Source organism: Sphaeramia orbicularis, chromosome 8, assembly GCF_902148855.1.
Source record: "Sphaeramia orbicularis chromosome 8, fSphaOr1.1, whole genome shotgun sequence".
Lineage (NCBI taxonomy): Eukaryota > Metazoa > Chordata > Actinopteri > Kurtiformes > Apogonidae > Sphaeramia > Sphaeramia orbicularis.
In genome coordinates, this window is record NC_043964.1 from 4,229,608 (window position 1) to 4,245,316 (window position 15,709).

At 37.6% G+C, this 15,709-nt stretch overlaps 2 protein-coding genes across 2 annotated transcripts in view; one reads left to right on the forward strand and one right to left on the reverse strand.

Annotated features, from left to right (window-relative positions):
• The window catches only part of LOC115424555 (zinc finger protein 239-like), a 57,340-nt gene that overhangs the window by 10,900 nt on the left and 30,731 nt on the right, over window positions 1-15,709 (reverse strand). The window lies entirely within an intron of this gene.
• The window catches only part of LOC115424550 (zinc finger protein 658B-like), a 45,762-nt gene continuing 37,898 nt past the window's right edge, over window positions 7,846-15,709 (forward strand). Inside the window, exons 1-2 of the mRNA XM_030141888.1 lie at window positions 7,846-7,901; window positions 13,432-14,296. Of these exons, the coding sequence (XP_029997748.1) occupies window positions 13,505-14,296 (792 nt within the window). The 5' untranslated portion in view covers window positions 7,846-7,901; window positions 13,432-13,504. The remainder of the gene's footprint in view (window positions 7,902-13,431; window positions 14,297-15,709) is intronic.

Consider the following 15,709-nt stretch of genomic DNA (forward strand, 5'->3'; position numbering starts at 1 on the left):
AAATGATGGGAACATACTAAGCCTGACTAGAATGCAATGACAAAACACTCAAACGTCTTCACCATCCAAAACAAACCCATAAATATATATGCCTTATTGTTACGCCCCGGCCTAGGGGTTCACCAGGGCGAACATAATAGGCTCAACTTTTGTCCCCTCCCAGCTCCCAAGCACACACGTCAGTCAAAAACTAAAATTCACAGTATTTATTATCAGTATTTTGTTCAACTAAGGAAGGGTTAGGGGAGGGTGCGGCTAAAACAACAAACAAAATATCTTCTTTTACAATTCAAACTAACTTACCTAACCAAAATAAATGCAAGAAATAAAATACAGAAAACTTACCTAACTACCTAACAAAAACAGGAGAAAATGGGAAAACAAAAGAGCCGACCTCCCCTACCAGAAAAAGGTTCAATTTAACAAAAACTATTTACAACTACAAACAATCGGATTTTTCCAGGAGCCCGAAGACTGACGGTCACACACACGAACACAGGGTTGGGAGCTGACAGGAGGCAAGAGCGAGCAAGGATGGGAGCTCCAGGGCCATCTTTAAAGGGCTGGGCCATCATGCTCCACCAATCAGCAACCTGCAATAGACAGACACAAAAGGGCACAGCACACCTACAGGACGGGGGAGAACACACACACTAAACAGAAAACACGCATATAAATACACAAATTATGACCCAGGGTCATAACATTATTCTTTATCACAGTTTTTGGCTCAGTTTGATTTTGCATGTGGTTTTACAGATGTATTCTTTGTGGTTTGGGAAACCAAACTTTATTACTAACAAGTTTGCAGACATCACTGCTAGTTATGTCCCCATCTGGATTTTTTTGCTTCTGATCCAAATTTTTTTATGATTACTTTTAGCGATCTGATACTTTTTACTGTGAAATTTTCATTTCAATATGGAGTCATTATTTATAGGTTATTATACTATAGATGGAACCACATTGTATTTCTTTGTGTTTTTGGATGGTTGGAGTAGTGGTGTTGAATTGTATTAGGTTGTTGTGTACAGCTGTTTTTCCTCTTTAGTTCAAATGTATTCACTTTCAACAGTCGGGGGACAGACACAGTCTCTGTGGGTTTACAGTCAGTAACTGCTCTGGAAACGGGTGATGGACTCCAGAAACTAAAGCCTTACCTTTGGACCACTGCATTGCATTGATGACTGTTTGAATAAATGTTTAAAATACCTTGAAATAACACTGGATGTCCATTTTTAGCACACCAGGCTGCTTTTTGAGTCTATCTGCAACATTAAATCTGGAACAGATGAAACTGAAAGTACATTCTACAGCCTTACCACTTGACCACTGGGGGGCGTTGACGATATTGGAATTAATGCTGGAAACACTTTGAAATGCCTCTGGACAACTATTATTAATAACATGAATCACTTCAGGAGCAAACTTGGAACATTGTCATAAATTGAACTTTTGAAGCATCTAAAACAGCTCAATCACATGATGACTGGAGGTGTAAATGACCAATGGCTAAACATTTTGAAAACACAATGAAATGCCTCTGTACAACAATTTTACCAACCCAAGACACTTTTGCAGCTAATTGAGAAAAAAAAAAAGTGTAATTTTGAAGCACATAACCTGACCACTGGACCATGAGAGGTGGTGTTGACCATTGACCGTGTCTTTACAGATGGAAAGGCCACTCACTTCATTTCTGTTCATGCTGTGTCGCTTTCTTCTTTTTATCCATTCCTGGAACACTGACCTCACATGTTTACAACTGTTGGAAGAAATGAAAGGAAGGAAGAAAGTTATGAACTGATGTGAAATGAGTGGCTTTTGCAGCTGGTTCATGTTTTCAGTCACATGACCCTGGCTTTACCTCCTCATATTTCATAGGTTTAACTACATGTCCCCTCTGACCCCAACCAATGGGGACTCATTTTAACTCCAGGACACCTTCTGGGAGTGGGAATCACTATTTAGAATTTCTCCTCACCAAAAAAACTTTGTGGCTCAATAAAAATTACGCAGGCGACAGATAACATCCATGCAAAAGAACTTTACTGTAAAATTTTCCACATAAGAACATTTTTTAACAGTACAGAAAAAAAATATAAAAATAATAAATAAGAATAATAAATGTATATAAAAAATATGAATAAAACTAGAATAAAAATCCATGATAACTATGTGAATGCTAAATGGTCCTTCCCTACCTGGTGTGTGTTCACCTGAACTACTTTACAAACAGAAGCTCAGCTCCTTGACTCAAATCCACATCAGAACAATGTAAACAACAACAAAGTGTAAACAATAAGTGTGGCCAAAATTAAAGACATAATCCCTGAAATAATAAAACTGTCATCCTTTGTGGGTTCTGCTGCCTCTCCTTTTTATCCTTTGGTAAATTTGAGTTAAGGAAGACAGCTGATCTAACTTCTGCCGTTTGAGGTGACTTCTCTGTGATATTATTAGTCCTGTCTTAGAGAAAATACTCTGTCTGTTTCAGGCGACCCCACGTGAAAAAGGAGATCATGCATCTCGGGCGAGGAGATCATATATCTCTGTGATGAAGGCTGGGTGTAGTTTAGGTGGGTGGTAGATAAGAAGGATGTTGATCTGAGAAGAAGGTTTGGATGAAAATGCCAGGAATTCAAATGATGACACATCAGGTGGAGACTGAAGCGTCAGCTTCAGGTCATCACAGTAAATAACCACTAGAGCCAGTGCTGCGTGCCCAGTGCAGGTAGCAGTACCCAGAAGGACAGGCTTCATAGAACAGAATAGAATAGAATAAAATGCCTTTATTATCATTATACATATGTACGACGAAATTATAAGAGACAACTTTCTAGTGGTGCGTAGTGCAAAACAGTTTAAAAGAAAAGAAAAGTGTAAATATATATACAGAATAAAAACAAGCCTGTCAACCAACCAAGAAACAGTAGAGATAAATATATTGCACTTTGATCCTGGCTGGACACTAAAGACATATGTTAAATATATATCCTTATTTGAGGTATTGTCATTGCAGTGTGTTCAGTACCCATAATGCATTTGGGTAAAACCTGCTGCTAAATCTGGAGGTGCGGGCCTGGGTACATCTGTACCTGTTCTCTGAGGTCAGCAGCGAGAACAGGCTGTGTCTGTGATGTGAACCGTTCAGGGTGATGCTTGTGGCCCTGCGCAGACACCTGCTGTTATAGATGTCTGACACAGAGGACAGCTGGACTCCCATGATGCTCTGGGCTGACTTCCTGACTCTTTCCAGAGCCATCATTATAATAGTTTTGGATTTTTCATTATGGTTAGGTTTTATTTTGTTTTGACTTTTTGTTTCTAATTCAGTTAGTTTTAATTCGTTTTTAGAGCAGGTTTGCTAGTTTTTATTAGTTTTAATTTTTTCCTAAATGCTTAGCTTTAGTTTAGTTCTAGTATTATTTTTAATTTTTTCATATCTTTTCTCTTCTTCACCATCATATTCACATAAATCCCAGACAGGACTCTGCTGCTTTTGTCTCCATGTTTCCGACTCCAAACCAAGTGACGGACCGTGAAGTGTCATATGGTGACAGCAGACAAAATTGCTAGAGCGAAATAAATTGCTTTTGTATCAATTCAACGTTGACAAAGACGAAAACGAAGGGAATTTTATCCAGAATTTTTATCCGTTTTAGTTAGTTTTGTAAGCACACAATACAGTTTCAGTTAGTTATCATTTTTTCTTTTAATTATAGTTTTTATTTATTTCAGTTACCGAAAATGTTTTTTCAATTCCAGTTTTCGTTGTTTCGTTAGTTTTCGTTAACGATAATAACCTTGTCTAGAGCCTTCTTGTCAGCCTGAGAGCTGCTCTTATAACACACTAAGATGTTGTGGGTAAGGATGCTCTCCACAGAACATCTACAGAAGGACAGTAGCAGTTCCTGGGTCAGGTTGACCCATCTCAGTGACCTTAGAAAGTACAGGCGCTGCTGTGCCTTTTTCAGTTAAGGAAGAGAAGTCCCCAGGTTGGTGCCAGGTCTCAGTAAGGCACAGCAGAAAATGACCATGGATCAGACAGGCTGTTGGTCTGGGTCTGCAAGTTGGAAAGCTCCATTTTTTTATTGAATTTAGTGTGGGACACCTAAAATAGTGTGACCCCATTTTGTGTTTGTTAAAGTCTGTTCTTTTTTTTATTAGTTTCTTTTATTACATTCATACTGGAAAATTTATTTGCACAACATAAAACAGCAAGAGAAAATAAAAAACAACAACATTCAAACAAGTAACATCATTGTGCAGGAGAGGTTAGAAGCCAAAAAAAGGCTTATAGGAATACCACCCCAGTAATGAACAATACACAGGAAAAAAAAAAAAGAATTAAAAAAAACAATATAACTGAATTAATAAACTAAAGTAAAAACAATAAAAATGCAAATCACATTACAAATCATCAAATCAAATGATATCTCGCCTTACATTTTTTCATGAATTCCAGTCCTTTTCAGACGCTTTTTAAATAATGATAAAGTAGATGTTGATTGAAGTTCAGGTCGTAGATTATTCCACAGATTTGGTCCATCATATTTTACAGAATACTGACAGAAGTTCAGCAGTACAGAAGATAAAATTTGCTTGAATATCGTGTAGGATAATTGTGAATAACAGAACACAACATAAAGAAGTTCTGGAAAAGTTTGGGAAGAATATGAGTTAAGTGACCATATTTGTACATGAAGACACAGGTCTGGAAAACATTCACATCCTAAACTGAGAGAAGTTTGAATTTTTTGAAAAGAGGAGCAGATTTGTGACTTTTGTGATTTTTGTGATTTAGTGATTTATTCCAAACATGCAATGAAATTTAACATATATGCACTTGCAAAGCATACATAATAATACAAATGTCAAGAATTATAATAATCTTAGTCAGAAGAAAAGCACAGTAATTCCATTTACATTTACCCGAAAAGGGGTGGAAAGAAGTATAACTTATTTAATCCCACCCCCTCTCCCTACAGTATCATTAATAGTATATGTCCCTCTTCCTTTTACAGGGTGGGGAAGCAAAATTTACAATGAACATTTAGTTGTTTTTTCTCAGCAGGCACCACGTCAATTGTTTTGAAACCAAACATATATTGATGTCATAATCATACCTAACACTATTATCCATACCTTTTCAGAAACTTTTGCCCGTCAAACGTCAAAGAGTGTGTGATTTGCTGAATGCACTCGTCACACCAAAGGAGATTTCCAAAATAGTTGGAGTTTCCATAAAGACTGTTTATAATGGAAAGAAGAGAATGACTATGAGCAAAACTATTACCAGAAAGTCTGGAAGATACTATTAAAGAAGAATGGGAGAAGTTGTCACCCCAATATTTGACAAACACTTGCGCAAGTTTCAGGAAGCGTGTGAAGGCAGTTATTGAGAAAGAAGGAGGACACACAGAATAAAAACATTTTCTATTATGGACATTTTCTTGTGGCAAATAAATTCTCATGACTTTCAATAAACTAATTGGTCAAACACTGTCTTTCAATCCCTGCCTCAAAATATTGTACATTTTGCTTCCCCACCCTGTACATTACTCTTCTATATTTATATATCTCTTCACACACACACATACACACACACTCATTCATCCATATACACATATATACGTTTATACATATGCACACATACAAATACACATATAACACTGGGTTACAAAAAAATGTTTTTTGCAAGTTGTCTAGGTTTTTTCAACTGAATTAGGACCATTTTGCGCCGCTAAATCCAAAAATGACATCTGTTTTTCTCAATCAGGTCAGGTTTTTTTGCTAATTTGATTTTGAAAAATTTGATCTTCTCACAAAATTGCTTACATTTTTGTGACTTTATCAGTTGATTTTTTTATATAGTTCTCACCCAAAATAGGTTTTAAGAGAAAAAAAACCATTTTCTAACAGGATTCCTGTTAGGTACAATGGTGTATTCACCGCAGATGTAGCAGAATACGTCAGGCTTATTTTTGCAAGATCTTCTAGTCGAAGCCATTTCATTCACCTGTAATATTAAAAAAAAATTAATTATAAATATAAATTGGCAAAATTAAAATCTTCAGAACTCGTTTATTGCACGAAATATGTCAGAATTTTGTATCATATGATGTGAAAATGCCCATAAATGTAAGCAAAAATGTTAAAAAGCCAATATGTAGCATAGTTCAGAAAGTTGACCTGATTGAGCAAAATTAATGTGATTTTTGGATTCAGCACACCAAAATGATCCTAAATCAGCTCAAAAAACTGAAACAATAAATTTGTTGTTGACCAGTGTAATCTTTTACCAATGCCTTTCTTAGTTGTGCTGGCGAATAAATAAACAAATAATAACTAACTCAAGGAAGGAAATATATACATAAACAACAGTGAACATATGGTGACAGTTAATAACCCTCTTAACTATATCTTGTGAAAAACATGTTCTCATAAGTGTTTTTGAATCGTCTTCTGTTTGAACATTCCTTGTGCTCCTCCCTCAGTCTATTCCAGACTTTAACACCACACACACATACGCTCAGACTTTTCCTCATAGTGCTCACCCTCTGAATTTTGAAATTAAATCTACCCCTTAAATCAGAACTCCCTTCCCTTTCAGTGAATCGTTTCTGTATGTTTCCTGGTAGTAGATTATTTTTGGCTTTGAATATGATTTGTGTTGTTTGTAGCTCTATGATGTCTTTGAGTTTTAGTCACTTTGACTGTAAAAATAACACATTTGTGTGATCTGTGGAACCTGCCTTGTGAATGATCCGTACTGCTTTCTTTGATGATGAGTGGAGTCTGTTAGAAAAGCTGATCATTCTTACAAGTTTCTTTAGAATTAGGAGAATCTTATGTAGATCAGTGGGACAGGTTGCCACCTAAACAGTGTTGCAATAAATAATGTAAGGATAAATTAAGCAATAATAAAAAGTCAAGAAACAGGAATGATTTATCAATGAACGGACTCTGCTCAAAATGCCAATTAACTTCATGTTTTTTTTTTACAGACAAGATCAATATGGGATTTCCAACTCAATTTTTCATCTACAATAACACCTAAACATTTAATCTAACCCCTAACCTTATCCACTGATAATACTGTGAATTGCACTGGTCAACAACAAATTTATTGTTTAAGTTTTTGAGCTGATTTAGGATAATTTTGGTGTGCTGAATCCAAAAATCACATTAATTTTGCTCAATCAGGTCAACTTTCTGAACTATGCTACATATTGGCTTTTTAACATTTTTGCTTACATTTATGGGCATTTTCACATCATATGATACAAATTCTTTCATATTTCTTGCAATAAATGAGTTCTGAAGATTTGACTTTTGCCAATTTATGATTAATGTTTTTTTTTTTAATATTACAGGTGAATGAAATGGCTTCGACTAGAAGATCTTGCAAAAATAAGCCTGACGTATTCTGCTACATCTGCGGTGAATACACCATTGTACCTAACAGGAATCAAGTCACAAGTTTCATAAAGTGTGCTTACCAATCTTATTTTGGTATTAAACTTGGTGACCAAGATAAGGTCACAAAAATGTAATCAATTTTGTGAGAAGTTCAAATTTTTCAAAATCAAATTAGCAAAAAACCTGACCTGATTGAGAAAAACAGATGTCATTTTTTGATTTAGAGGTGCAAAATGGTCCTAATTCAGTTGAAAAAACCTAGACAAATTGCAAAAAACATTTTTTTGTAACCCAGTGTTGTCGTTGCACTAACAACGTGGATAACATCGGTTAACAGTAAGAACTATGAGGTAGGAACGTTTGTTTTAGTCCAGTTTCTTCAGGGGTACTATAGTGACGCACCCTCAGCTGCATTCTGGGAAGAAGAGCTGTCAAGTCCAGTCTCCTCATCGCTCCGTGTCTCCCGTTTTATTCAGGTCAGTAAAAGTGTGAACGTTTGTAATAATCCGCGTCCTAAGAGCAGGCTTTAACTACGTGTTGTTTCCTGTTCAGTTTTGTGGTCGTTTATGTCGCATTAGGTCCAGTTTATGTGAATGTTTGGAGTGAAAGTGATGTGAAACTACCGCGAGACGACCGCCATTTTGTGGGTCCAGCGCGAGCAACAATGCAAGACAGAACGTGGTGTGGAAGGGCTCCTGTACCCAGAATGCATTTCGGTTTTGTAGTTTATTTGTATTTTGTGAGTTTACGAGGTGAGGTGAATATGTACGTTATCTGAAGTTTGTTACTGAAGGCACACGTTTTATATGAGTTTTGGGTTACAACTAAAAGTATTTTATTTTGTGTGTTTGGATAGATTTAATGTAGCACAAGCATTTCAGATTACATTCCAGTAGCCTGTGATTAACAGAGGTTGAAATGATTAATTAGGGGCCAGTATTTAAAAGGATGGTGCACCTTAAACATAGCACATTGAAATAGTGGTGTTCCAAACAGTGTTATACTGAAGATAAATGCTTTATTGTTAAAGATAAGTTTGAATATAAAAGTCAAATAAATGCAGAAAATAGTAAAGAGTGAAAGTGTATTTGGTGAAATGGTGGAAAAAAGTTATGTTGATTTTGAAACTTGCGTGACTAAGGAAAACAGCTGGGGTGAAAACAAAAGAGATGCTTTGTGACTACGATTTGGATTATTTTGGTGGTGAATAAATCCACAGATGCAGATGCATTCTGGGAAGACGAGCAACAAGGAATGTAAACAAACAGACAGCTTGTGATGGCATACACGGTGAAGTTGTTCACTGCGAGGGAGGTGATTTAGGTGTGTTAGCACAGAAATACTTATGGATTAGTGATAAGGAGGTTGTCACTCTGGTTTTACAAATTTGGAGAAAAATTAGTGATGTAAGTCATACATTGCTTTAAAGATAAACTTCTGGTTTTCCCACCTGTCAGAAAGATAATCCAATCAGCATCCAGATCCTGGTTACGGCAGGTACCTATGGTTTCGACCTTTTTCTTGTTTGCGTGATTTTCTTTTTCTTGTGTGTGTGGGTTTTTTTTCTTAAGGTCAAGGTTACTTTATTTATACCCGTAGGTAGATTTGTTTTGCAGTCTAGGTGATTGCCTTGGCATTACAACAACACATACATTAAACATGCAAGAAAGGCACTTGATCACGCTTGCAGACAGGACTAAAAGTGCCCAGTGTTCCACCATTCATCGGTATAGCAGCATGGATAGGTAAATAAAGTAGGTAAGATCAAATAAATAAAAACAAGATGCAATAAAAACCAGAAAAGATAAAAACAATCCAGGATTAAAACCCGAATAAGAACATACAATTTAAAAATAATAATGATAATAAAAAAAAAAATTTGAAGTCACAATAATAATAATAAATAGAGCAAAGAAATGGAATAAATAACTAAATAAGTCAGTAAAGTGCAATGTCACTATTTCTTATTGAGCTCAGTGACGGCGACAGGAACAAAGCTGTTTTTATAAACACTGTGTCCTGCACCTTGGGACTAAGAACCTCCATCCAGAGGAAAGGAGCTGAAATTCACCTGGTAAAGGATGGGAGTCAATGTTAAGAACTGATGCATCCATCCTCTGGACCTGTTTAGTGTACAGGGAGGCGGGACAAGACTGGGACTCACCAATCAGGCGACTGGACCATCTGACTATTTGATTCAGTGAGTTTCTCTGCAACTGAGGTCTGACCGAACCACGCCACCAGACAAAAAGATAAAACAGACTTAATAAAAGAACGATAAAACAAAGTTAAAATGGTTCGGTCAATGTGGAAGTGTGCCCGTTTCCTAAGGCAGTGGAGGCGTCTTATGTGCCTTTCTTATTCTTGTGTGCTTTGCGATTTGTCGTTGTGGTTTGCCCTTCAGGCCCACCGTCGTTTAGGGCGCAGCATCAAGAAAAACCAAACTGTCATAACTCAGCAGTTGTTTTGGTTTCATCAGCACCAAACTTAAGATAAGACTTTATTTATCCCACTGTGGGGAAATTTCACAGTTAACAACAGCAACAAACAACAAGCAATTACAGAGAAAAAAAACAGATAGAAAATCCACAATGAGTGAAAATTTAAATATTAAGAGAACACTTTAAAATTTCGTATTTATATAAATATTTACATAAAGAATTTGAATTATAATTTAAATATAATTGACATATTTTCATCATCATGGCTTCATATGTATGATAAGAGTCACACCCTGAACATAATGACATGAAAATATTGAATCTGACTCCTAGTGCTGCCTATTAGTACCAGTAAATGTTTTGGTGTTTTGATGTACATATTGAACATATGCATCTTAAATTTGGTCAGAAAGGCTTTAACAAGTTGGTGATTCAATACTTTGAAGTTGGTGACCTTACGTAACATCATATGATCGTGACGGTACGGATGTAACGATGAGAGATTTTGGTGCTTGATTATCCTCAGGGAAATAATCATGCAGTTTCACGATTACTGTGATTATTTTGCGGGGTTTATACATGGGGGTACGGTCTGTGCTGCGCGCAGACCATGTCATGAAAGTGAAACTTTGTAACAGTTCACTTATTTTTTCCAAATTGACCCCATACAGCGCACTTTAGGGTCACTGGCAGGTTAACCATCATCGGGGGAAATAAGCAAAGGACAAAATAAGTCTGCGTTTGGCTCTATATCAGCTAGGGCTGCACGATATTGGAAAAAAATGACTGCAATTTTTTTTAACCCTGTGGTATATATTGTGATATGAAAAACTACTCAGGAGGATGTAATAGCTGTGTGGTGCCGACGTAAATGGTCAAACAAATAAGTTTTGTTTCCTGTCATTGTGGCAACAGGTGTAAGACACTGTCGACACAGAACACGTGTTTCAGTTTCATCCTTCTTGTAGCTGAAATAATTCCAGATAACTGACGTTGCTTTTTTTTTTTTTTTGGCTTCAAGTCTTGGTTTTCAGTGATTTTCTCTTGTTCGTTGCTCATTTTCCAATGTTATCAGCGACTCACTCCATGTGCAGGGGCGTGATCTGCTTCGGGAAAAATTGATTATGAACGATTGTGATTGCTGGATTGTTGCGTGCAGTGTGTGTCAGGTACCCAGGTTGAACTTAGATGAAAAAACGTTGAGTTAATTTACCTCTTACATTGCAGGACCTGTGATGTGACTACTGCGCACACGTACATTGTGAAGATGATGCTCAAATGATATATTGTGGAGCTCTAATATCGGCCTTTTAATCTCCACAGGTGAAGCCAGCACATACCCCCCACGCTCCCCGACAAAACAAACCCCAAAATAACACAAATAAACCATGAAGCCACCACATAGCAGAGCCAACAAAAAACATGAACTCATTTAACACAAATCATTAAATATAAAGCGGCTCAAACCCCCAAATACCTTTCCCCTTTTTAGTCCCCAAAGTTTTTATGCACGCAAATAGTCAATGTCATGAGTAGCAGTGGAGCTGCAGGCTTTACTCACAGCACCGGGGAAACACCACCACAGGATCGGCCATGTTGGTCCCAGTAGCTCAACAGGACAATGGGAGAAGTTTAATACAGAAAGGTATTAAATCCACAAAGTTAGCTCTGCAGCGTCTCAAACTCTGGTAGGCTTCCATCTTGGTGTATGATGTCCCTCTCCTCTGTGCGTCAGTGCGCACGTGTCATATCCTCCAGTGCGCGTACATTTTATAAATTCTTTTTAAACAATATAACAAACAAATCAACACTGTGACCATGTTTTACAAAAGCATTGGAAAATAAGTTATTTCATCCCTGCACGATGTCTTAAAGCAGTGTTTTTCAACCTTGGGGTTGCCTTGATTTCAAATGGGGTCACCTGGAATTTCTAGTAATTGATAAAAATTAAAAAAAACAAAAAACAAAAAAAACTCACTAACAAAAAATCTATGGTGAGTTGACAGAGACAATCCCAGTTCATAAAAGACAAACTGTGGTTGTGAAACTGAAGCACTGTGGTTCTGTTAATCTGTCAAATGTTCATTGTGGTCAGTTTCAGATGCTGCAGCTCTTTCATAATTCATAGTTTGAGTTCTTGTTTGTTCAGTATTAATTGTCAGCCTTGTAAATCACAGCTGGACTGACTGTACATATCCTGACCAAGGAAAATAAAATTCTCCCTTTGTGCAGTAATCTACACCTGGATTTTCTGCCTCCGTCCAGAATAACATATATTATATCGACTAAATGTCCTCTAAAATCAATGTGTCTTTGCAACATAGTATAGCAAACTATTACATGATCAAAGACAAATTTTAGCAAAAATGTCTCTGTTTTGAATGTCTAGGGTCACCTGAAATTTGTGATGTTAAAATGGGGTCACAAGCCAAAAAAGGTTGGGAACCACTGTCTTAAAGTGATGCATATTCAACAGGCATCGTTAATACAGGTATTGACTTATGGGGTCTGTACAACTTAACACACGTTACTAATTCCTCTATGTCTCCCGCTGTTGTAAAACTTCGTTAACTTTCATTTGAGGAGGGAGGACATTTGTTTAAGCCAGATTGTTGTGAATGGGTTGCTCAATGGTAGCCTGAAGCTGCATAGATGATGGTAGCAAATGTAAACTCTATGGAAACAAAAGTGAGCCCCCATCAAAAATATATTTACAGTCTAGACAATTCAGAAATATGTCCGCCCCCTGAGACAGATGGTCAGCTGGTTCCTTCTCTGTCATTGTCATTGGTGTAATGTTGAATGCAGTGCTTCTGTATTGTTGCTTTTGTACCATGTGGGAAGCGGATATTGGTGTGTCTTTGTTCCGCTCTTAATCTACTCTACTTTATGAGATGGTTTTTGAAAGCCTTGATGATTAACCGTGACGTTTAAAATCATGCTTAATTGTAACACCATGACATTGTTACAACCCTACGTGGCAGTGTGACGAGTTCTGAGGTTTTGTCCTGAAACAAGAAATTGTTGCATGAACTCATTAGTACATTGTTGAATCTGCATCAGTTTTCACTTGTAGAATGAGAATATTGAGTTTTCTCACATATTTGGGCCCTCAAAACTTCCTACAAAACTGTAAAATAATAATAATAATAATAATAGAAAACATTTCATAAATAATAAGGTATTTGCAGCCAATTCTCAGCACTTGGGCCCTAATAATATATTGAATTGGTCTTATTTTACCAGTGACCAAACTAAATACGTTTTTTTCAGTGTTTTGTGATTCTGAAATGATTTAAAGAATCTACCAACACTGGGGAGAACCTGACATTTTTCAACGTCTTTCAATATCTCAGTTATTATCTGTTATTTTCTGGTCTCATTCAAGAAATACATCTCTTATGGAGAAACCATCAAATATTATTTGTCTTTAAAATGTCCTGTCCATTACCAAACTAGTTAAACAAAATTATCTGTTCAATCTGGTCTCGAAGAGATGTTTGTTCTGTTACATTCCATTTCATTTCAGTGACCACCTCTTGTATTTCTTTGTGTTTCAATGTAGAAAGAAGCCAAAGGTGGATTTTAAGTGAAACCTAAAAGTTGTATCTGGTGAAGATCACCTGATTCCAGCAAACATGGGTAGAAGACACACCTGTGACCACTGTGGGAAGGCTTTCGCCAAAATAAAAGGTCTTACGCAACACCTACTCATCCACAGTGGAGAAAGACCATATGAGTGTGACCAGTGTGGGAAGACTTTCCTCCGCAGTAATAACCTTAAGCTACACCTACGTATCCACACTGGAGAAAGACCATATGAGTGTGACCAGTGTGGGAAGACTTTCACCAGAAAGGGTAGCCTTAAGACACATGTACGCAATCACAGTGGAGAAAGACCACATGAGTGTGACGAGTGTGGGAAGACTTTCACTCATGTGCATGTTCTGAAGACACACTTGCGCGTCCATAGTGGAGAAAGACCATATGACTGTTACCACTGTGGGAAGGCTTTTACCCAAATGAATGGTCTTAAGACACACCTACGCACCCACACTGGAGAAAGACCATTTGACTGTTACCACTGTGGAAAGAGTTTCACCAGAATGAGTGTCCTTCAGAATCATCTACGCATCCATAGTGGAGAAAGACCATATGAGTGTGACCAGTGTGGGAAAACTTTCAACCAAATAGAAAACCTGAAAACACACCAACGCATCCACACTGGAGAAAGACCATATGAGTGTGACCAGTGCGGCAAGGCCTTCACCAGAAAGGAGGAGCTTAAAATCCACATGCGTATCCACAGAGAAGAAAGACCATTTGAGTGTGACCAGTGTGGGAAGACTTTCACCCAAATGAATAACCTTAAGACACATCTACGCATCCACACTGGAGAAAGACCATATGATTGTGACCAGTGTGGAAAGGTTTTTACCAGAAAGGATGATCTCAAACTCCACATACGTATCCACAGAGGAGAAAGACCATATGAGTGTGACCAGTGTGGACAGGCTTTCACTCACATGAATAGCTTTAACATACACCTACGTAGCCACAGTGGAGAAAAACCATATGGCTGTTACCAGTGTGGGAAGACTTTCACTCTCATTAAAAGCCATAAGTTACATGTCTGCATCCACAGCAAAGCAAGATCATATAGCTGTTACCAGTGTGGGAAGACTTTCACTCGAATGGATAGCCTGAAAATGCACATACGCGTCCACAGCGGAGAAAGACCATATTGTTGTTACCAGTGTGGGAAGACTTTCACTCGCATGGATAGCCTGAAAATGCACATACGCATCCACAGCGGAAAAAGACCATATGGCTGTTCCCAGTGTGGGAAGTCTTTCAATCGCATGAGTAGCCTTAAAACACACCTACGCATCCACAGAGGAGAAACACACCAAAACAGTTTTAGTGTTTCCAATGTGAAAACAGAGTCTTGCCATGCTATTTCTTCTGTCATCAACACAGATGTGAATCATGAATGTCTGGACCAAAAAGTACTGCAGCATCAAGAAGGAAGAAGGAAGATAGTGTCTGAACCAGCAGCACTGACTTCTTTTTACGAGAATATCAAACTCAAAAACCTCCAGATCTGGCTCCACAGAGTCCAGATGTGAAGACAAAGAAATGTGTTCTAATCCACCACCTTCACAAAACGGTCACGTTATGGAACCTCAGCATGTAAAGTTAAACTAGTGTGGGTTAACAAGGACGTGGTTTCAATGGGGATACTACTTCTATTGACTTTGTGGACGTTTAATCAGTCACTTGTGATTCTCTTTGTGGTTGGGGTTCACACCTGTTCATTGTTCACAAAAGAAACCAGCTACTCTGGTAACAATTTCCCACAATTGTTCTGTGCAGTTTAAGTTCATCCCCCAAATATTCTACTCTTTTCTTTTTTTAATTTTTCTAACACCAACTGTGTATGTGTGAATTACCTGTTACATAACCTGAAGAACACCATTGGTTGAAGGTGTCAGAGCCCTGAATTCATGTGTTTTTTGCATCAGTTATAAACAACATGATATGGATGAGACAGAATGACTGATGAGCTGGTAGCGGTTTAGTCTCAAACTGAGGCCAACAACATGAAGGAGATCCCATTCCAGTCGAGGAGGAAGTTCACGACCACCAAAGGAGACATGACAGACTGTCAGACGACGTTGCAACAGGTCAGTGCTCCATTTAGTGGTCCAATCTGGAACTGGTCCGGTCCAGTGTTTTCCCTAACATCAAACTTGTTTCAACATTTTTACGCTGGTCTAACCCTGACCTGCAGAATGTGCTTGATATGATTGAAAATGTGTTTGACTGCTGATGAATGTGTG